Below are 23533 nucleotides of genomic sequence, written 5' to 3'. Positions count from 1 at the left end.
TCTGTACGTTTTTCATCTGTCCATGACGTTCTGCTGAGGGAAGCAGCCAGAACAGAGAAGCCCAAATCTTCTTCACCACAACAGACGGGCTCAGACTTTACATACTGTAACGTAGTCCTGCTTCACTTGGTTTTCACTCCTGCACCACAATCTTGAAGAGACATGTTTTCTTAAATAGGAGGCAGTGATGCAGGTGGACGCTAAATAACTTGTAAAAATGAATTAGAACATTTTGACACCTACAGTGGGGAGAACAAGTATTTGATACACTGCCGATTTTGCAGGTTTTCCCACTTGCAAAGCATGTAGAAGACTGTAATTTTTATCATAGGTACTCTTCAACTGTGAGTGATGGAATCTAAAAAAAAAATCCAGAAAATCACATTGTATGATTTTTAAGTAATTAATTTGCATTTTATTGCATGACATAAGTATTTGATCACCTGTCAACCAGTAAGACTTCCGGCTCTCACAGACCTGTAAGTTCTTCTTTAAGAAGCCCTCCTGTTCTCCACTCATTACCTGTATTAACTGCACCTGTTTGAACTCGTTACCTGTATAAAAGACACCTGTCCACACACTCAATCAAACAAACTCCAACCTCTCCACAATGGCCAAGACCAGAGAGCTGTGTAAGGACATCAGGGATAAAATTGTAGACCTGCACAAGGCTGGGATGGGCTACAGGACAATAGGCAAGCAGCTTGGTGAGAAGGCAACAACTGTTGGCGCAATTAAAAAATAAAAATTACATACTTCTACATGCTTTTCAAGTGGGAAAACCTGCAAAATCGGCAGTGTATCAAATACTTGTTCTCCCCACTGTACGTCTCAGTCGAAATGTCAAAAAGGATTTGAAAAGAGACATAAATGTGACATTCATTTTTTTTTTGTACATTCAATAAAAGAAACAAAGCTTTCAAAAACCATCTTTGTCAATATTAGCAAATGCAGAGAGACGTTGATTGACTGAGAAAAGAGAAAATGAGTTGATCCCTTCCCCCCAAAATTCAAAATCAAATTATACAAAGATGGAAAAGATGAGGTATGTCATCCAATGTTTTAAGAACTTCCAGTTCAGCTTGCTTGTCTTCTTTTACAACATTTTACACAACTAATGTCCAGACACCCCAGAAGGGTCTGGACATGAGTGCTGAGTGCGGGCCGAGCTGGAAAGGCTGTGATGATGACTTCTTTTTATGTATGCACTTTATTTTGATTTGTAGATGCGTTATTTAATTTTATAAATCACAAATCATTACTCTGTTCCTGTAAATATTGTTTTAAGTAAACCTGAATATGAATTCATTGTGACAGTTCAAACCGTGAGGGAAAAATATCACAACTGCATAATCCCAAACATGGATTTGAATTGACATTGATTTATTCCTTCAATGTATTTATGCTCCTCTGGGATGATTAGTGGGGGGAGAAGGAAAGAGAAAAAAAAAGAAGCATATTACTCCAGTGGAGAATTGCATCAGCTCCCACAAAGGCTTAGAAGGGTCGTCCTTTTGTTAAAAATCTTTAGTATGACACTGACACAAAAGAGGGCAGGAGTCAAACTGGTGACTGATTGGCCAGCTGTTCACAGTAGGATAATATCACCATCATATCGGCAAGCTGCTGCTCTCTGCCAGAATCTCCATTTTCTACTTAAAATGAATGTTCAGGAATTAGCTGACACGTCCCAGTCAGCCTGAGTCTTAAAGTCCTCTCCTGCATCCCACTGAATGATGAGTAAGCATCTTAGCATCACCTTGATTTCCCTACGATTATAAGTTCCCTGCAGCATCGATGCTCATTCCATCTTAAACCATTTGTATTTTTTTTTCCATCCAAAGCAGGTCTGTAGTTATGGAAACATGAACCCTTGCAGCAGTAAAACTCCGTCACTTCACATGAAGTCACTGTCAGCTTCTGCTTTTGTCACCAAACGTATGCTAGGATGGCTCTGATCAACAGCTTGAGGATATTGTATTCACATTTGTCACGTAACACACCAGAGACACAAGGTGGACTCATCTTTATTAATGCATAACCTAAAACTGAGCCAGCCTCAGGTGGCCATTCCAGCAGATGCAGCATTATTTACTTGAATGTTTGAAGGAAAACAAATATTTCCATGGCAAGGGAACTCATCTCACAGTTCATATCAATAAGTCTGACCACATGTTTTCCATTTTCCCCTGTAGCTCAGTCTACCAGTAAGCCCTCTCTGATTCTTTGCACTATTTCCTCCCTGACCATTAGCCTTTTCTCTTCACCTGAAAGCTTCACACTCTTGGAAACATCATTTTCTGCAGTTGCAGCTGAATTTTAAACATGACCACAACGCATTTTAAACCCTGCAAGACATATCATGTATTGACTCCCAGTGATGTGAGAAAAAAAAAATCAAAAACACAGGACTCCCGAGTATTTTTGTACTATAGACTGCTGTTTCCTAGCAACTTGCCAGCTTCCACTGAATTGTTTTTACTGAGCTTTAGAAGGAAGATAGTCGCAATTTTATATGTTACCTCTGAGATGTTAGGTGCCTGGGCAATTTTCAACAGGAGACTCCCTCAACCCCAACACAAATTAAAAGTAATTTTCTTTTGCAGAAATGAGATCATTATCAATTTGCATTTCAATGGAACGTGTCAGTCAAAAGGTTTTCTCCTGAAAGAAGAGTGCCCATCTTTTAATCCATAGATGCCTCTTCCTTTTACAGGAATCTTCGGTATGAATCTGTTTGCTCGGCATTATCCAGTGTTGATGGATGAAATTAAAATCACACTTTGTGTTATAAATGCTCACCTCACAAATGAGCTTTAAAACCCTCTCGATAATAGGGAGAATTTAGCCACCAGCAGTTTCTCTTAAGAGTTAATGAAGACTTAAAAAGCAACAAAAAGAAGTGTACAACCCAACTTCAATGTCCTGTTAAAATTAATATATCCTATTAATGCTGTTACAGTTATAAAACAGCTGGGTACAATTAAAGATACTTTTTTTTTACATATTTGATAGGGGTGACTGAATTAACTTCAGTTTTTCTATCATTGGCAATTTTATATCTAGAAATCCAACAAGCCAAATAAATGTACATTTATTTTTATACATGGTCCATTGTGAATTACAAATAACTAGCGGTTAGTTTTTTAGGATTATATGTATTCAATTATTTTTTAATAATATTTTTTATAACAAAGATACAAGATACAAGACGAAGGCAATTAAACCAATTTTCAATCATTTGTGACATTTGGATACACTTCAACCATGCACTAAAGTTTAATAAGGATGGCACTAAGTATATCCGCTGAATGGGGTTGTTAGTGACATATAGAGCTTCGTAACCTTTTTGGTGTCGGATTTTTTTGAGCATGCTATTACATTTGTGAGTAAATATATCCCTGTATATAATCAACAGTGATGGAACGCAAGACCTACCTTAGATAAGTGCATTTATCCCTCTTCGCTTTATGTTGGTTTGATCAGAGTTTCTGCTAAGGTCACCTCATGAAAGGTTACCGCTGTGTACGCTATCTTGTTTTTGTGAGCATTTCCACTCTCAAACAATGCTTTTATGACTAGTTTTCATAATCAACAATCGCACAAGTCAAATATTTTCAGAAAGAACACCAGCATCCTCAAATAGCGCTCGAATAAAACATCTTCATCTTCTTTTTAGATCGAAAGAAAGCAAAAGCACACCGTTGATACAAGAGTGCTTTTTCGAAGAGAGGGGCTTTCAAAAGAACATGGACAGGTTTTATGCCTGTTTGGTGCAGAGATGTGGGGCTTATTTAACATTATCAGGCTCCACAACAGAACCACTAACGTGTCAAGGTGAAATTAGCTGAACCCACACTGTCTCGCGCTCTATTAAAGAACAGTTATGATTTCAAGGTGAAGTTCAGTGTTGTCCATAATATATTTAGGCAGACCACTGTTGTGAACCATCTGTAGGTCCCTCTCGTAGCCCGGTGGCTCAGCAAAGCAGCTGGAGAGCTGCAGATGGCCAAGGAAGAGGAGGAAAATCAAGAAGTGGCTACGATGGAGATGGATATTTTCCTTATACCTCTAGACTCTGTCATAGTGGAAGCTGATTGTTGTTACACACTCAGAGCTCCAGTAGGTTTCATTCAAATCATCGTCGTCATAGATGGAACAGGGCAGAGTTGGATACATTTCCCTTTTTTAAAGTCAGCGCTCTGGTGGCGAACACTTTGAAAGTCTTGACCGTAATATATAACAGATCTTAGCGAGTTATTGCTGTGGCCCCCGATGTCAGATTGTTTGGTGCTGCAGCGTTCTGGGCTGGAGTGGATGTGAGGAGCTGTGTGAGGAGCGCGGTGACAGGAGACGCTCAGCAGGGTTGGTGTTAAGTCTCCAGATGGCTCTCTAACATAGCCAGAGAGGGCATTTCATCCTCACTTCAGCTTTGTGGGCTTTCTCTGCTCCCTTGTTCTGTAAAATGACACTTAATTAGGAGTGTTTTACAGGTTGTTGTTTTTTTTTTTTCTCATTAGTCTTTAGTGTGCGTAGCAAAGCTCATTAATAAATGTGATCTGAAGGGTACTGTTTATTCTTTTCTTCCTTTTATTTCTGCTTTCACACTAAAATAATTGCATTTCTGAGAAGAGGCCCAAAAGCTGCGTGTTTATCATTGACACCTTCCCCTCTTTGACGTCATCTGTCTTTCCCAGGCCCTCCATTACCTCTCCGTGCACATAGAGGAGAATGACTCAGCTCAAGAATTATTCATACCATCTATGCCAGTCTGATCAATAGCTGTATCAGTTCTGTGAAAAACAGATGGGCTTAGACTGAAAGGTGATACCACCAGCATAAAACACAGCTGCTGCACTGTTAAGAAAGCCAGAAAGTCAGTTTAGTGAGCCATACGTGAGTTACTTGCCTCAGGTTTTTGATTTTGATGTGCTTTTGTATTCATGATCACAGTCGGTAATGACGCTGGTGCCTTGCGGCAACAGTTTATCATTTGAGGAATACTAAAGAACTGCAGTTTGCTCCTTTAAGCAGGGCTGCTCAATGAAAATGCGTACATTTGAAGTCTCAGGTTCAAAAGGGTTAATTTAACGGGTTTGCTGTTATATACATTTAACTCCTTTTATACGTCTGGACATGCTTTGAATTCAGACAGCTACATTTTGTCCTCCGTCGCCATGACACTAAGTTATTGACCTCAGTTACTCATTTAGCACTTTGCGCTCCATGTGTTTAATCATTTATTTTTGTGATTTCAACATATTATTGCTTTTCCTTCTTTTATTTTCGAATGCATAAAGAGCACCTCCTTACGTTGCCCTTGAGTCCAAAGCTCCGCTGCAGAATATGCAGCCCATGAATCCATCTATTTTCTATACATGCGCCACCCACGCAGACACTCACTTCTGTGTACATTTAAGTCCACCCATCAGTTTAACATCCGTGTGTTTGGGCTGTGGGTAGACGTTGTAGGACATAAGAAAGCTCACACAGGGAGAATATCAAAACCTCCACGCAGAGATAATCCAGCCAGGATTCAAATCAGGAATGCTGTTGCTGCGGGGAAGCAGCAACAATACTGGTGTGTATGTGTGTTGTGTGGGTATTAAAGTGAGGATGTGTGTGAAAATGACCAGATGTGGGTTTTTAACCATGAGTGTGAGAGTTTTTCTATGTTAAATGTTGATTTTATTATGTAAAACACTTTGCATTACTCGTGTATGAAAAGTGCTGATTGATTTGATAATGATACTTTCAAAAATAGTCCCATTTAAACATCTATACATGTGTATACACAGTAAATAACACTTTTGTTAACCTGAAGAGAAACTACATCCAACGTCATATTATCCGAGCAACTTGCGTAAGCAGTAACATATACGTTAGTGTTTTGACAGTATGGTGCTGTAGTCTGTGCACTCATGCATTTACGGTACCTTTGCGCTTTCTAACACGTAAATCTCAGTATGTTTGACACAAGGCTCCATTAAGTGTTGCAGCATTCAAACGTTACTTGTTGGTTCAACCGTATTTACATGGACAGCAACACGACCTTCCTCTTGTAAGACTACAGCTCGTCTTTTGCAGGTATAAGGAAACTGCCTGAGGTACAACCTATTTCAGCTCTTAACTGAGTTCAGACACCTTTGTAACGGACGTATCATGCACACCATGTAGCAATGGACATGTCACAATTTATTGGGTTCCTGCAGGTTGTTTTTTTTTTGTTTCCCCCCCCCGGTTCACACCCAAGAGAAGCTATAAGAAAACAGGATTCAAAATGTATTCAATGGAAAGGGAAAAAATGCTATTTTATATCTTGAAACCTCCACATACATTTAGTTCTGTTGACTTGTAAGTAATGTTTGGTTTTATTTGTTTCTTTCAGATCAGTGCACTGTGACAAGAACCTATCTTTTCCTCCACAAGTTCTGGTTCTTCAGCACCATCTACTACTTTGGGAACTGGGCCTTTATTGGGGTAAGTGCATGCCGGTTTAAAATTTTTCCATCTCGATTTTACAAAGAGAAATTAGGATTTTCTTGGTTAATTTTTCTTCTTTTTTGTCTTGTATCTGCAACTTTTCTGTTTGAGGAATAAAACTTTCACATCACTGACAAAAATGAGTAATCCATCAGGGTTTTAAGAGGATTTTCCCGATGTGGCGCGGGAGGAATGTGTGATTTAATTTGAACTCAGGAAAGTCTGCTGTGAAAAGATTTTCCTAGACTGCATATACTACACATTGTGTCAGATGTAAAGTTTCATAGCCTCGTCCCTGGGAGCTCTTGTTCGACTCTTATCAGTGACATGCTCCTGGTGAAACAGCTCCTAATGCCTGCTTTGCTTATTCTTCTTCCTGTAGGCTTTCCTCATCGGCCTGGTGGTGTCCTGCTGCAGAGGGAAGAAGTCTGTGATTGAAGGAGAGGTGGAAGCTGATGACTCAGACATAAGTGATGATGAATACTTGCACTGAAGAAAAGAAAAAAACCAAACCCCTGTAGATATTGTATCCATAGCTTAAAGGGACTAGAAATTGCAGTTTCATTAACAAACCAATGACTGTCAGTGATTTGTCTTTACTTAATGTATTGGTTTTAAAGGAGTTATTGCTGCAGCGTCTCCTGGATTCCTGCCTCGTTTTTTAGTTGATGCATACACCCCCCTTCTTAATGAGACAGCTCAGACCGATTGTTGCATCTTCCTCAGTCAATGTTATTGATGACTTTGGGATTCGGGGAGGGTCTTCCAACTCCATCCTACCTTGAGGATTCACTTCTCAACAGTCTGACACACACTGGTCATTTTTCAGGGGACACTTTATTGCAGCACGGATGGTGTTTTCCAAAAGCCAATGTTTAGGTTTGTGCAGTTACAGAGTTTAGACACAAGCTTTTTAAATGCTCTTCTTGACCCTTCAAGTGTTTGAATTGTTATATCTGCAGCTGGATGCAGTGTGTATTTAGAGCTAAAATTGAGCCACTTGTTTTAATGAAAATAATGATTTTGACTTTGTGTTTGATTGAGGTAAGATGAGGTGGATTAATGCAGTTTCCCTCGACATGTGGTATTTTGCAGTCCCAGGTTATCATATAATGACGTGTATTTGCACCTTCATTCCTGCTCTGTGCATGAAATGTAAAGGACCAACTGTATCTGCTGTCTTTTCAATGTTTCGGTTTTTCATGGGTTTTTAACTTCAGGGCTTTACGTCGGGAGGCAAATGTCAAAGAGATAAGTAGCAATGGGCAAAGAGTTGGATGTGCTTTTCTTTTTAATTAAAAAACTACTTTTCAGGTTGGCAGCGTTGTAGAGTATCACGGACAGGCTGGTGACAGAGTTATGAAAGGCTTCTTTTTAACCTTAAGTAATTAGTAATTTTCTTTTCTTCTGAGTGGAAATAAGACAAACTGGAGATTTCATTTTGAAACCAAATACTTGTGCCTCATGAATATGCAGTACTATGATGGGCAGGTTTCTGTATGTAGTCCCCCTGTGTTGATCCCTTCACAAGTCAGCCGGAATTTAGTTTTTGTTTCTTGCTTTGAGACACTTATCTCATCTTGGCTGACATCAGTGGAAGGAGCCGCTAGACACGCAGTTAGATGAAACACCTGCTGTTTCCACTCGTTATCGGTACGGCTGAAATTATTTGCTGTTGTGGAAGTTGTGTAAACATTGAATGCTGCCTGTATTTAAAAAATAAAAAAACGAGATATCCTTGATAGCGTCCATCTTTAATTATGATTTATTTTACTCACTTTAAGTGTCAGTTTCCATGTGCGATAATGAAGGGTTAGTTTTGTAGTGAAGCATTTTAATGTTTTTTGTCAGAGCTGGGTACAAAATTTTAAATGTTTTCAAATGAATTAGGTGACTATCATGACAGTATTTTGCTTCAGTATCCAGAGGTTTCAACAACTACACAGGCTTTTCCAACTCTCCAACTTTTCTGTAGCCATTTCAACCTGTTGAGCATCGCAGGGAAAGCGGGATCCTACTCAATCTTACAGACTAAAACTCGATCTTACAGACTACAGTATTTACAACTGCAAGTCTATCAAGTCTTTTGGACTGTGGGAGTAAACTTGAGTTTCTGGAAAGAAAAAAAGCCTTTCATAAGGTGAAAGACAATGTGAAGTTAAAATTACATTCTCAAAGTTAAAGAGATAAAAATAAATGAGGTTGGTGCATGCTTAATTTTCAGTGTTCCTCTGTCCTGAAATAGCAAAATTAATAACGATAACAGTAAAGGTTTTATTGCATAAAAAGGGTCTGTCTCTTTCAAGTCTGGGTCCTGAAAAGAGCTGTCTGAGAGCATTAGGGCATCTTTCATCAAGAAAATGAATAAATTACAAGGCAATCACCGAGATCCTCAAATCTGTGTTTGCAATGTTAACAAGTTCCACATTTTTGAAACTGCTTCCAAGACAGGACACTCAGGGGGAAGTCACCGAAAGACCTCTGTGAAGGTCAGTGCAGATATTTCAAAAAAATAAATAGATAAAAAGACCTTGTGGCATCTAAAAAGTGTCCGGTTGGCACCGAGCAATCTAAAGTGATTGATTCTGTCTGTAAAATACATAAACTCCTGCTGGACTGCACTGCTGAAATAAAGGCAGGACTATCATCTCCAAAACATCCCACAGGTCCCAGGCTTCACAAAAGTGTCCAGGGAAAAAAATAGGCCTTTTTAGAACTTTTTTTTCAGTATTTTTAAGGCAACAAGACAAAAGGAAAAAAACAGTCTGCATATTATATTTTTTTCTTTTTTCTAAGATGGTAAAGGTTCTCTCATGCTTTCCGGTTGATTTGAACCACTTATGGATGATGCTGAATCGACAACCATAAATCAGAAGAATGGGATGCTAGACTAAAAAGGGAATTTTTACATTAAGTGCTGGCTCAGAGCCTTCTGGGATGAAACCTAACAAACTGAACGTGAATCATCAGTTTTCCGATCTGTTTTTTGGAAAAGATTTTGTTGAGATGGAAGACCATCCAGTCTAGACTCATAAAATATTTCTCTTACAAAAAAAGTCATTGCAATTCTTTTAATCATATTTTATTAATTTAATTGTAAGCTTCTGAGCAACTAACTAACTACTCTAACTGAGCAGAGTAAATGTTGTGTTGCTAAAGTAACAGCTGAATGACTTGATCAGCAGTCCAGATTTGTATTCAAGTGAAATTTCTGTTTACAGAGGATATTGAGGGACAAGGATCCATCTTGCAACGATCAACAATTGCTCTACAGGAAACAACAGGGAAATCCAAAGTGTCCAAAACACTAGAGTAGCTACAACAAAGTGCTAAATGTGATTTTTGCTTCTCAGAATTGTTTCTTTTTTTTCCTCCCTCAAATTGATCTGCAAATTGCCATTAATTACAAATATTTTATTCTCTTTGTAGGTGCAGTATTGTGCAAAAGCCATAAGCTCCCCTAGTTTTTTAATTTTCAAAGTTTAAATGACCATCATTATTTAGATTCCTGCAGTTGGTGTTTGTATCTTAAAGAGACTGAAAAATAAATAAAGGTGCCATTAAAGGTTTGATCAAGCAGCAAGTATAAATGCGTACTACTAAACTCTATAGCATATTACTTCAGATGAGGGTTTATTATACTCTTCAGAGAAGATCAAACAGCTGGGGGTGCATAAAATACATACTACATGATTTCTGTTGCCTCTTTTTTTTCTTTCTTTTTTTCTTTATAATATCTGTCTTAAAAATGTTTTCATCTTTGACCAGACTTTTCAAACCTAATGAGAAGTCGTTAAGTATGAAATTACAATCAATAATGCTTTGACTGAGAAGGTGCTATCAAGAGATCAGCTTTTGACATTTAAATGTAACACCATGAAACATTTCCCCCTAATAAAGGCATTTATCGGATGAGACTGATGGCTGAACACACGCCTCCTTGCATTAGTTCAGACCGCAGCCGCTCTCTGCTTCGGACAGATTTGCACAAAATGTAATGTGCATATCCAATTATAGCTTGAGGTATGCCTGCCTTGTAATATAAGTTAGGCCATCATGTGTGACTCCATAGCAGTATTTATTAGTAAACAAGCATTATTCTGAAACCATGAAACCATGAATCCCGAGGTTGTTTTGTGATTGATCGGTCAGATGAGACAATTTTTAAGCAGACTGCTACTTTACTTACTATCACCTTGTATTTTAAAGCCTGCTTCTTCGTCTGTTTGTTGTTTTTTTGGCTCCTACAGTAAGTGTTTGGAGCACATGTCAATGAAAGAATGAATGAATCCCTTTAAGATATACTGTAACTCCATTTTTGAAGTGAGCAGCTATGCAATTTCACCAAAGAACCATACTTTGCCAGGATCATGGACAAAGTTATTCACCATCAGTTTTTCTCAAAGTAATGTATTGCTTTTTCACCTTTAACACATGGAATTAAAATTTGTGCACCAAAAAAAAGTGCTATGGTATTTTATATAAAAAAGAATAACATATCATCATTTGCGATTTAGTTTTTTTGTAAACATGCCAGGAATTGTTACGGTTAAATTAAAGGATCTCACAAGAGGATTATCTTATAGCCTTTTTTGAGTGGCAAAGTTCACATGCACCTCAGTGGGCACGGCACAGAGGGAGGGCTCCCATGACATCAATCAATTACCCACATAGATTATTGTGTTTCAAAGGGTTTAACTCAGCGCTGGTTATGTACATACCAGTTGCTCTAATTTGTTTTTCATCACACTTAGTTAGCCGTCTGTTGTGCTTCGCTGCAGGAGAGAGAAGCACGAGTCCTTCCTCAAAGACGTGCAGCCCAGAATTTCTCCTTTTATTTTCTCGTTTGTGCAGACTGTTCGACACTCCCAGGTCTACTTTTCCAGTGAGTCGCAGTGAGGAGCTGAACTCGTATTAGACGCTCTACTAAAACCTTGTGCAGCCAGTGCCCAGCGATCACATGTTGAACGGGTCCATCTTGGACTCAAACTGTCTCCTTGTAATTTTCTGGCACAAAAATGTCCGAGACGAGACATTTGAAAGGTATGTTGGAAAACAGAGGTTATTTTGGCTCATGCCAGACTTTTGGAGATAAATATTTTCTCCTCACATGTAATCCTGGCCAGGTCACGATTACTGTTGAAGGAATGGACTGTTGCCTTCCTCGTCTCCTAGTTTAGGAACTTTGTTCTTTTTTTTGCAAACGTGGTTGAAGCGTGATTTTCCCTTCTCAGCTGATTTGCAGCATCATCCATCATGCTACCGAGGTGGATCATGAGGAATGTTTCACTGGATTAACTGTCTATAGATTGGAAAACTTTACAATTGACCTTCTTGCCAGTCATCAACATACACAGAGCATTTCAATAAATCCATGTACGGGATGACTGACATGAAGGGAGATATGTTCTCCCTTCCACCTTTAAAACTAAACGTAAAACCTTTCTGTTTAGTAAAGCCTATAGTTAGTGTTTAGTAAATCTCTAGCTGGTGTTGGTAAATCTCAGTGTAAACTCTAGTGTGTTAGAGTCAGTAGTCATAGTTGCAGCTATAGAACAAGACTATAATAGTTAGTCTCAAATATAGCCTTGTGGTAGATATGCTGCTATAGGCCTATGCTGCAGGGGGCACCGACATGATCCGCTGGGCGGTGCCTCTCACCCTTCTTCTCCTCTCCTCTTCCCTTCCTCTCTTCTCCATTTCCATTTTTATTTATTATAAGTATCTCATAGCTATCGTTTTTGTCCATCGCTCCTGTAGTTTCTTGTGCTGGCCCCCCTTTTTTTCTCTTTTGTGCATGTTTGCAGGCCGGAGCTTCGGGAGCTGCGTGCTGGCCTGCGGTCCTGCTCAAGGTTTCTTCCCTCCTAAAGGGGAGTTTTTCCTTGCCACTGTTTGGCTTAAGGCTTTTCTCCCACTAGGGGAGTTTTTACCTGCCATTGTTTATGTAATATGTGCTCTGGGGTTTATGTTCATGTTCTGGGTCTCTGGAAAGCATCTAGAGAGAACATCTGTTGTATTAGACGCTATATAAATAAAATTGAATTGAATTGAATTGAATTGAATTCTGCAACGTAGAATCATGGGTTTATTGGCATTTTCTTTAACAATGTGTTTTTAAAGTATAAGTATTAGGATAGGGGCTTGTATAATCACCTGTTGGTGTCCTGGTGGACTGGTGGGTGTAAAGGGGGATTCTGAAGATGACATGTTCCTGCTGCTTCCTCCCCACCTTCCCTGTCTGGTGTTTCTTGTTGCCCGGCAAACTTGCACAACTTCTCTGGTCAACTGGGGAAAGGTTCTCCGCAATAAAGTTGTGTCCAGCCCCACCAACAGGGACACTTACTCAAGAAGAAGAATTTGGGGAAGATATATCCAACAGTACCTGACCGGAAGCCGCATCATAATACTGTATATTGTGTGAAAATAGATGTTTTTCAGTTAGTTGCTCAGAAAACTTTTCTAACTTTTCTGCATTCCACTTTTATACATTATTCAGTCACAAAGTGAAAAAAGGGCCAAGAGAATGCATAAAATGGAGATTTGCAACTTGAATATTTATGTATGCTTGACAATATGAAGTAAGACCTTTTTTTAATATCATGCATTTACAGTTCAATCCTGTCTCTGCAGCTTGAACTACCTCTGATATTTTATCTCCAAACTCATCACACTAACCTTGTTTTGTTTTCCCTGCCTATTAGTGCCATTATTTTTTTGCCCTCTAGGAAGAAAAAAGAAAATGCACCCTCACTGTCATAAATCATTTCCAGAAACCTGTCAATAAAGTGAAACTAACCCGGCTTGCCACATCTCAAATGAGTCTGATTTACAGACTGAGAGTCAGACGTGTATGTATGTGTCTGCATCTTCCTCAAAGGTCTGGTCCTTGTGCTCTGCATTTAGAGAACTGTACACATGGAGCATCTACAGTGTCTTTACAGAGTGTGGGGAAAAAAACTTTGTGTTCCTTCAGGTTACTACAGTTTATAAATTATCTTCAAGCTTCAAAACCTCGTCTCTTTTAATAATCTTAAATCTATTTTGAAAGGTCTGGAGATGTAATCGTTGGCCTGTCATTGCTTTCAGTTCATTTTTCTGGATTCTTTGTTTTATGTTCTCTGTTTTTATTGTAACTGTTTGTTACCATTATAGTATCTGTAACCAGTACTCGAGTTGTAAAAAAAAATCAGGGGGGGTGGTGGATTTTATCATATGGGGACAGATAATTTGTGCTTACAAATAATATAATATATTACAAATAATAGCGCTGACCAAAACACCTGCAGAAATACTGCAGGAATGACATAGCAGCAGTTAAATGCAGCCTTCTGTAAGCTTTAAATATCCACTGGGCTTACATCAAATACATCAAAACACAAAAATAAAAAACAGTTTTCTGAACTTATCAATATGCCTCTGTCCTTCACAGGATAAGGAAAATGGATCACTGCAAAAACTCAAAATCTTCACAAGAATATTTGTCTTATTTCTAGTTAAAATGTCTCATGTTAGTAAAAAAATCTCATTACACTTAAAACAAGACTCATCACTGGAAAAAAACAACAATTTTCACCTGTTTCAAGTAGATTTTCACTTGAAATAAGTAGAAAAATCTGCCAGTGGAACAAGATTTTTTTCCTTGTAATAAAATAAATCTTGTCCCACTGGCAGATTTTCCTACTTATTTCAAGTGAAAATTTACTTGAAACAGGTGAAAATTGTCAAATAAGTTATTTTTCTGGTGTTATTTTTCTGGTGATGACTCTAAATGTTGAAATAGCAGTAATACCACATTCATTGATGAAATGAGATAAGGGATGGAAAGGGGGGGTGGCAGTTTTACAGGGGGGATGATTTTGACCGTTTTTATTTCAGGGGGGATGCCATCCCCCCTCATCCCCCCTCAACTCGAGTACCGATAGTATCTGTAACCATCTCTTGTCTGTGGGATCTGCTGCTGCTGCTTCTTGGCCAGGGCTCCTCTTGAAAAAGGGGAAATATTTTTGCCTCCTGATGTGCCACGAGGGACCAAGATTTTTTCATGTTTGGCTAAATGTTGCTCGGCTAGCATGCTGTTTGGTTATTCTGGAGAGGATTGCTGGCATCCATATTTAAATGTTTGGCTAGTATAGTCTTGCTTTTAATCTGTGGCATGAGCTTCCTGGCTGGCTTTGTGGAAAAACCACCAACAGTATCCAGATCTGAAGGGAGCAGAGATCATCAGGACAATGTCGGCAGCCCTGCTCATTCACGTGTCCCAGGCCTCTGCACCTCCAGCGTGTCATACTGTATGGGGGAGCTGATAGACCGAGCTTTAGGATTATGCTATGCCTGTAAATGGGTTGTGATCAAGTAGCGTGACATATTTGTTGTATAAGTCTCAATATCTTTATTCCTAATTATGAGGTCCTACAGCTTAAGTGAAGTGCTGACTCTCATGAGAGGGGCAGAGATGACTTATGACAGAGCAGAACTTCATTCCTTTACTCATTCAAGCTTCATATGTCGCCCAGCTGAGCTACAGGAAGGAGACGGTGACAGAGTGTGACCCCAGCTTTCTTTACAAGCCCTCATACAAGCAGATAGCTACACATCCAGGCAGAGGGAAAGGACCAGTCCAACCCCTTCACCTTTTGGATATTCAGACACATGGACAATGTTTCAGAAAGGAATGAAAAACTCAGGATTTAAGAATTGATAGTAAATCAAGAAAAAGAAAAAGGTAAAGATTTTTTATTGTATTTCATTAATAGGTTCAACATTTTAAGTTGATCTCATAGCTACAACGGTGTCCAAGCCAGCTGTGTACGTTTAACTGATATGTTTGTTCTTTCTTCAGATAGGAGCAGTGTCTGGTTGGTGCACTGATGTACCAGAGCCCCTTAGGCTGTTCACAACTTTGCAACTCCTCCTCATCTGGAGCAAATCAGCTGAGATTGCAGTGAATGAACCAGCAATTTTTTAGAGACGCATTTGTTTAATTCATCTCAATACTGTGCTGGAAGTATCTCTGCTTGAATCGAGGGAAGAAATCATTAGTTAAATAAATGTATAATGTATAACCTACACAAATTCAGCCAAACAAATTCCATGATGTCTTCTTTAGCAGCTAAACATTTCTGCAATGTCACGCTATTCCCATATCCAATGTTGCAGCAGCTCAGAAACATCTAGGAACATCTGCACTTGTAGCAGTAGGGAAGATTTTGCTTTAAAAGTCAGTTACGTGGAATATTCTTTGTGTGGAACAGTTTGCATCATTATTAATCAATTGTTTTTATTCTGTAATATATATATATATATATATATATATATATATATATATATATATATATATATATATATATATATATATATATATATATATATATATATATATATATATATATATATATATATATATATATATATATATATATATATATGTTGTTACGGCCAGTGGCCTTGTCCTTTTTTTTTCATTCTGTTTAGTTGCAGGTGCAGTATCAGCTTCCTGCGTCGGCCTCCCCTGGATCACTTCCTGTTACAGCAGGGCTGATGGGATCTGCAGATCTGGGATACTCCAATCGCTGAAGAGGCCTCGCTATTTAAACCGGAACATCCTCTCAGACGGGGCAGCTGTGTCTTTGTGTGAACAGCTTGTGTCGGTTGCTGGGTATTGACAGGTTTACTTGCTGTGTGTCTTTTGTAACTTGCTGGATAACTTTGCTTTGATGTGACCTGTGTTTAGGTTGTTTCTTATTTTGTGGTCTTTTTTTTTTTACTGGTAGGCTAACTGGTTTGAAGCCACTTGGTTTGTCAGCCTCAGATTTGTTTTGTTGTTTAAGAGTTTGGATTAAAGCTCCGATAGATAGGCCTGACTTTTGTTTTATTGTTTTAGTTGTAAGACTCTTTTTGACTCTTGGTTAATTTGCCTTCTTAGTGGTTTTGTTTAGAGAAACTACTACAAACTGGACAATAAACGACTTTACTTTCAGGCTGTTAAGATTTGGTTTTTAAAAGTTACTTCCTCTTTTCCCTGGTTGAGCTGGGTTATAACAAAAAATAAAAAATTACGCTGTACCCGGGTTCCCCTGTAGCCAACGCCACGGGCCCGGGTTCCCCCTCAGCCGGCTCCTCGTATCCTGTGTTCCCCGCCAAGTCAAAGTTCCCTGCAAAGTCGTCCAAGTTCCCCACCAAGTCGTCCAAGTTCCCCGCCAAGTCAAGGTTCAAGCCCCACGCCAAGGCCCAAGCCTAGGCCTCGTGGACGACTCCCCGAGCTGTCTCGCCGGTCTGCCCGGTCCCGAGGACGGCCCCCGGAACTTTGGCCGTGTGTTGGCCTGGGCCCTCCTCCAGGCCCCCTCCACAAGCCCTGGGTGATATGTCCATGGGGACATCTGGAATCTGTCCCTTGAGGGGGGGGTTATGTCAGTGATTGACATTTCCCCCAGTTTGTGTTTCTGTTTTGCCCCGCCTGTCTTCCATCTGCCCTGATTGTTCACACCTGTGTCTCGTTACCCCCTTGTGTATATCTGGTCTTGTCTTTCCCTTGCTCCTTGTGGTTCCATACTGTTTCCCTCCTCCATGTGTCCTGCCAAGTTTTCGGTTTTTGCTCCAGTGTTTTTTGTTAATCCTGCTCTGCAGCGTTTTTGGTTCTTGCCTTTTTTTTTAATAAACCCTGTTTTTGCTGAACTCCTGCCCCTCGCTCTCCTGCATCTGGGTCCTCATCCAACCACTCCGTGACAGGTACGGTGAAACTCTTCCTAATTCAAGATGAGTAAAATCCATGACAGGTTAGCTCAGTGTTCCCTCAGTACACGTCTGCAATCATCACTGCTCTGCTTGCTTTAGATTTTTTACCAAATTCAACACATCATTTACCAGGAAAAACTAAAACATGCAGGGCGATGGCCATTGGGGACCTGGCTTGGGGAACACTGGTCTAGTTTGCTTCTCAGAGAATACCCACAGCTCAAGAAAAGCCTCAAAAACCAGCTATTCAACCATCTGGCTTAATTGAGCCTGAGCTGGCATTCCAGAAAGTAACATTCCTGCTGGCACTTGCTGCGTATAGGGGATGTCTGTGCACAATTTATTCACATTTCCTATGCACGCCTCAGTGATTGAAGGGGTGCAATTAAACTGACTTATCAGTCGGCAGTCCTCTCGCCCTCTTTCATCTCAAGGGTGATTCAGCTGAGGGCTTCCCTCGTTGTGTCATAACAATGCGTAGGAAGAATATCTTCACACCTTTTGTGGCATGTAGAGCAGAGCCACAGAGATCCTAGTACTTGTATTGTGTATTCCCCACCAGTTGAACACACCCCAAAGTAACTTAGAATTATGTAGATAGGTAAGAAGTTGCATTCAGTAATTACTATTTACTGAAGATTGTACTTTAGAATCATGCAGACAAAAACATATGGAAACAAAACAGCCAATGTTTGAGTATTTGACTATGGATAATGACCTTTTCTTTCCTTTTCTTTTCCTGTCCTTTCTTTCTCATCCCTGAGAGAGATTTCAGATGTGGCAGATATGATTTTGTGGAGTACTGTGGATACCGAGAGGAATTACAGACCACTATAGCCATTGTCATGGGCCTCTGTACCCATCATCTATCTTACTGCTCCACAGAATGAGAAACTTTAATGTCCTTTACAGTGCATGCCAAGTACCTGCTGTGGAGTCTTGCAAAGTTTCTTTTCCACTGAGCCTTCAAAAGTTATCTTCACCTAAAGTGCAAGTGCACTCAAAAGGACTCTTAAGGTTGTACATTATGTAGCTCAGCGATATTGTCTTCTTTTTTTTAACCTTTTCAAAAAGAATGGTTATTTTTTTCCAAAGAAGAGCCTGTAATTAGAGTGAAACAAGAGGTCATACTCAACCTCTAACAGCTTGTTAGGATTTTATGAAATTGTTTAAAGGTTTGAAGGGTTTTAGTAAGATTCTACACTAATGGTTGCTCTCAGGGCAGGATCACCTCCTGTTTTTTATGAGTAGACTGTTAAGACTGATTAGCTGAGTTCTCTTCTTTAGGTGAAGACAACAAAGAGAAACAGATGTTTTTAAATGATGGGTCCCATCCTGTTTCTCTTAAAGTTTTAGTTGTCTTAGATTTCATCTCTGGGTTGACAGCTCAAGTAGGAAGCAATCAACAGAGATATAATGCTGAAGCTGTGACATGTTTGGGTGTCTTTCCCCGCAGCTGGCTCCACAGATGGGGTTCATCTGTACTACTTTTTCAGTAGAAATACGACTGGATCGAAGACCACTCTGTAGAAAAGTGAGAAAAGTGTGCCTCCGTCCGGAAAATATTGTGCACGATATAATAAAGTTTGTATTGACATTTGGTTCTGTTCACTGGTTTTCTTATGGTGCACCAGACAAACGAACACGTGCATCTTTCAATCTGGAACATGGAGTTCTCTTTTCATTTCAATTCAGTGCAGCTGTGGTCATGTAGCATCGCTCCATAATAATATGTTTTACTATTATTATATTATTAGAAGGATAAGGAGAAGAAAGTTAATAAGCAAAATAAATCGAAACTCAATGACTGGCAAACACTTATTAACCAGTAATGTAAATTTCAAACACTGCCTTGTTATATCTGGGACAGTCCAGGAGCAAGCCTCCAAAAACTCCTAAACTCTGTCACAGTGTTTTCCGGTAACTCATGCATGGATCTATATGTACTGTAGAGGGAGGCTGCACAAAACTGACTTGTTAGCTGGTGTTTGGCTAAAAAGTTACTGAGAAAGACTAGCTGAACCAAAGGCAGAAATGTTTTACTGCAGAAAAAACACTCATAATTAGCATAAACCCAAAGAAGAGAGAATACACTGCATGTCGCAAAGAGAAGAAACTGACGTGTTTTTGAATGGACTGTAGTCAAAGTTAAAATTTGACTCTGACTTTGAAATAGGTGAGCATGGCAGCACTTGTGTCCAACTGGACAGTCTGACCAGCACTGATCCAGCTGGACCGTCTTATGTGATTTCTTGCTTGTATTGTTCTCAGATGTAAGTCGCTGTGGATAAAAGCGTATGCTAAATGACAGTAGTAGTAGTAGTAGTAGGAGTAGTAGGTTGTAAGAAAACTCTTAAACTTCCAGCATGCAACAGAAGTTTAACCTATTTCACTCAGACAGTTTAGCAAATTGTTTGACTGTTGACTGCATTTGGTAATACTTTTATTAAACAAATGATTAAATATCCCATCTTTTCCTGTTGAGTTGATCGGGTATGTCACATTTAGCATCTGGTACTGATACAAAGATGATCAAACATCTGAAACTTTTAATTATGTGAAACATTCTATTACGATATATTGCTTGACACCAGATTGGAAATGGCCTGACAACCTTTCCCAGATTGATGGGTAGCAACAGTTTATTCACTGAAACCATTGCTGATGTCTTTCCACGTTGGCATTTTGTTGGCACAGCTGAATGCTTGAAACAAGCAAACTACGATCAAACCATCTGCTTTTACAGCTTTTACAGCTGCTGATGATCATTTAATAAATTGAATGTCATTAACAGCTCTTTTCTACAACTTTCTCTCCTAACTCTGGAAGAAGTAAGGTTCACTCAGTTTTCCCGTGTTACTTCTTCATTAAGGCTTTTTTATTATTAAGTAGTAGTAATCCATCCATTTTCTATACTGTTAACCCTGTACAGGGTTATGCGGGCCTGCTGGAGCCTATCCCAGCTCATTAGAGGTGAGAGGGAGGAGTACACCCTGGACAGGTTGCCAGTCTATCGCAGGGCCACATTTACGGACAAACAACCATGCACGCTCACCCTCGCACACCTACGAGTCATTTACAATTGTAAGTCCCCCCAGCCCAGCATGCATGTTTTTGGATTGTATGAGGCAGCCGGAGTACCTGGAGGGAACCTACGCAAGCATTAACAGAACATGCAAACTCCACACAGAAAGACTCCTGCCGGGTCCGGGAGCAGAACCAGACTCCCGGGCCCGGCAGCCCTGTAATGGTTTGGCAAATGTGTGATGGTGCAGTTAAACAGATAGTGCTGTTATTCTTCTGAGGTTGTATTTATCTCCTAATATGCACTGTCTGCTCTTTACCTTTTTTGAAACAGCCTCAGTGTTGCATGTCTAGTCATCTGTTGTCTGTGTCACTCCACCATAAACATCTTCCCCCAGGGTGTAACTAGTGTCTGGTGTAACCACAAAGTGATGTGTAGCCTATCCGGCTGTATTTTACCCGCCAAAGTACTTCAAAAACACACTCTGTGGATTAATTATAGTAGCACGTTCGTGTTTAAAGCTGAGAAGATGTGCACATTTAAAGTCTGTTACATCATACAAGCACATAAATGATCTCTGAGTCTGTTTTCTCTTTCTCAAAATCATTTTATTCTGAAAAATAAGTCATTGGTGCATTCATAGAGTCAATACTTGCAATTCCGGAACATTAAACATGTTTCTATACGACAAATGAAATCCTGTGATTTAAAAAAGGATGTTAAATGTAAATAAATCACAATGATTCAAAGTTGTAAACCTTATGTTTGCCCCAGTTATACATATTGGGATTTTTTTGAAAAAGTTATAAAAACTAAAAATGCCTACTGAATTGTTGGGTGGGTTCAAATGTTCACTGTGCAGAATTGTGAATTTTAAACCTTCTGCTACTCAATAGAAAAATATTGACCCTGCTCTTAAGTTTGCCAGATGTCCTTTAAACAATGAGTACTCTCTAAATGATAAGTAGTAATATCAACACTGAAAAAAAGAAAACACACACACTCATTTGTGACAAGAGATTCATATTCATGGTGCAAGCAGTCTTAAGAGTTAATAGAAGCCAATACAAAAACAACACATTCAAAATATATCATAACTACTTTTATTTGTTTTAAAGGACAAAATATATTTTTAAACCTGGGACAAGACTAAAACCCTACAAATGTCATGAAAGTAGCACTGAATTATACACAGGAATGATTCTGTGCTGTGATTTATTAGGATCAGGAACACACAAGTCCTTTTGTCATATGGATCAAAATGCAACACTGTTTTTGGATCTTATGTATCTGCCTTATTCTTTGTTACACTGGAGAGGTTCCCTCTGGCTTCTGTTCAGCACACACTACTAAAGTTTGTATCTCTGTGCATGTTTATCCTCACTGCTGAAGCACAAAGATTTTGCAGATATCATGAACTTCTGTGTTTTTCATGGTAGGCGTTGCTTCTTTCAGCAAGACAACATCATTAGCAGCACGCTCCTCTAGTAATAAGTACAGTCTGATAAACTGAAGACCCTGCAATCCAGGCCTGTCACCCACTGAGAAGAGTGGGAGTGTTATTTCAGGACAGAGGTGATGGAAAACTTAGGATTTGACAGAAAGTCGAACCGTTGCCTTAATCCGACCAATATCGAAGTTTTAAAATCTATTTATACACCATAGCCGGGCTGTAGTCGAACCAAAGTGAAGGTCTTGAGATCGAGCCAGATAATGTGGTCATAATTCATAAATACGTAACCCACGCTTAGCCGAGCTAGGGACTGCCCCGGGACTCCCGCTTCCGGAAGTGACAACACCGCGAAAGCCAGAATACCAACACAGTAGGAGAAGAAGAACAACAACAACAAAGAAGGAACCGGAAAAAGGCCAACGCAAAAGTGTGTGTGGTGCCACATAGCATCACAGAGTCGAATGCACCTCACTCAATAATCGATTGTTTTCTCGTGAATGTATACTTGGATTTCTCTGAACCTCTAGTTTAATCCTCAACTAGATTGTTGACAATAACTTAATGTGCATGTAACCGCACTGACTGCGGTAAACATTCTTTGGTCCAACTTTTTAAAAATGTGTCGCTGGCATCAAAGTAAACAGCAAGCATTACAAAAGCATAAAGAAGAAGATAGATTCTTAATTTCAACATAGGATGTGTCACCTTGGAATATTGTTTTTAATTTAATTTATTGTAATTTTTTTTATTTACATTTCAAACAGCATCTCCACTTTGAATCAGCTTCATAGAATAGTCAACAACTCATATTGAGAGCAGAGCAGCTTCGGTTTTGACCTTCAAGTTTAGAGTACAATTTTAAGACACTTAACAGTGTTTTTTTGTAAAAGGGAAGATGTGTGTGTGTATTTGTTTTTAATCATACCAACAGTTTATAACAAAAACTATGTTTGAGCAAGTCTTATAGCGGCTAATAGCTGCACTTCAGCTGCTTAAGAGACTTTTGATGAGCTTTTAAAACTGATACCAAGGCTCTTTAATTATTAGAGACAGCCTTTAGCATGAGATGTACAACCAGAGCCAGTGGTGAAGTGGCATCGTTTTTAAAGGCACTCTACTTGATACTGGCTCATTAATGAAAAGAAGTAAACAAACACACAGAACAAACCCCTCTGACGGGGCCTGAAAAGTACTCAATCTAATTAACCTAATTATTTCTGCTTGTCTAAATTGAAAGGCACTCTAAAATCACAGTATCACCTCAACTCAGCTCTGCATTTCATCTTTTTAATTCACGCCCTGGTGACGTCACGGCCCAGCTGAGTTCTCATTCATGCACTGATGCCCGTCTGGGTTCATTGTCTGGCTCCCACATTTTTTTTTTTTTTTTACTCCGCTTGTCCTTGTTCCTGACTGATGATGAAATCACACATCCTCCTCCTCTTCTGGCTCTCCCTCTTCCTCCACTTCGCTTCCCAAAGCGCGAGGGGGTGGGGTAGCACATGCTGGCGCTTTCCTCGCTGGAGTGGCAGTCATACTGCGCAGACCACCAGACAGAGCAAACAAGATTTTCCCTCAGCTCTGGCAGGCTTCTCCCATTAGCACTCTGTCTGAGGAAGCCGATCTTATCAGGGGAACTCTCTGGAGGCCCGGAGACATATGAGGGCTTTAAATGTTTCCTGGCCATATTCAAAAAAAATTGGATGCGGAGGGTTGGATTTATGAGGTAAAGCAGGAAAACGTACAGATGCAAAGGGAAAGTTTTAAATCACTTGATAATCTCAGCTAAAAGAAAAATCCCAAAGCAGATGGTATGAGAGGCACTGAGACGTTTTCACACT

At 39.5% G+C, this 23533-nt stretch overlaps 1 protein-coding gene across 1 annotated transcript in view; it reads left to right on the top strand.

Moving 5' to 3' along the window:
• Positions 1-8223, top strand: part of lmbrd1 (LMBR1 domain containing 1) — a 71546-nt gene extending 63323 nt beyond the window's left edge. Inside the window, exons 15-16 of the mRNA XM_061744656.1 lie at positions 6389-6480; positions 6866-8223. Coding sequence (XP_061600640.1) covers positions 6389-6480; positions 6866-6976 — 203 coding nt within the window. The 3' untranslated portion in view covers positions 6977-8223. The remainder of the gene's footprint in view (positions 1-6388; positions 6481-6865) is intronic.
• Positions 8224-23533: the final 15310 nt, after the last annotated feature.

The sequence above is a fragment of the Cololabis saira genome, chromosome 17 (assembly GCF_033807715.1).
Source record: "Cololabis saira isolate AMF1-May2022 chromosome 17, fColSai1.1, whole genome shotgun sequence".
NCBI lineage: Eukaryota > Metazoa > Chordata > Actinopteri > Beloniformes > Belonidae > Cololabis > Cololabis saira.
Note: the sequence above shows the minus strand (reverse complement) of the source record. Positions and strands in the feature narration are given on the sequence as shown.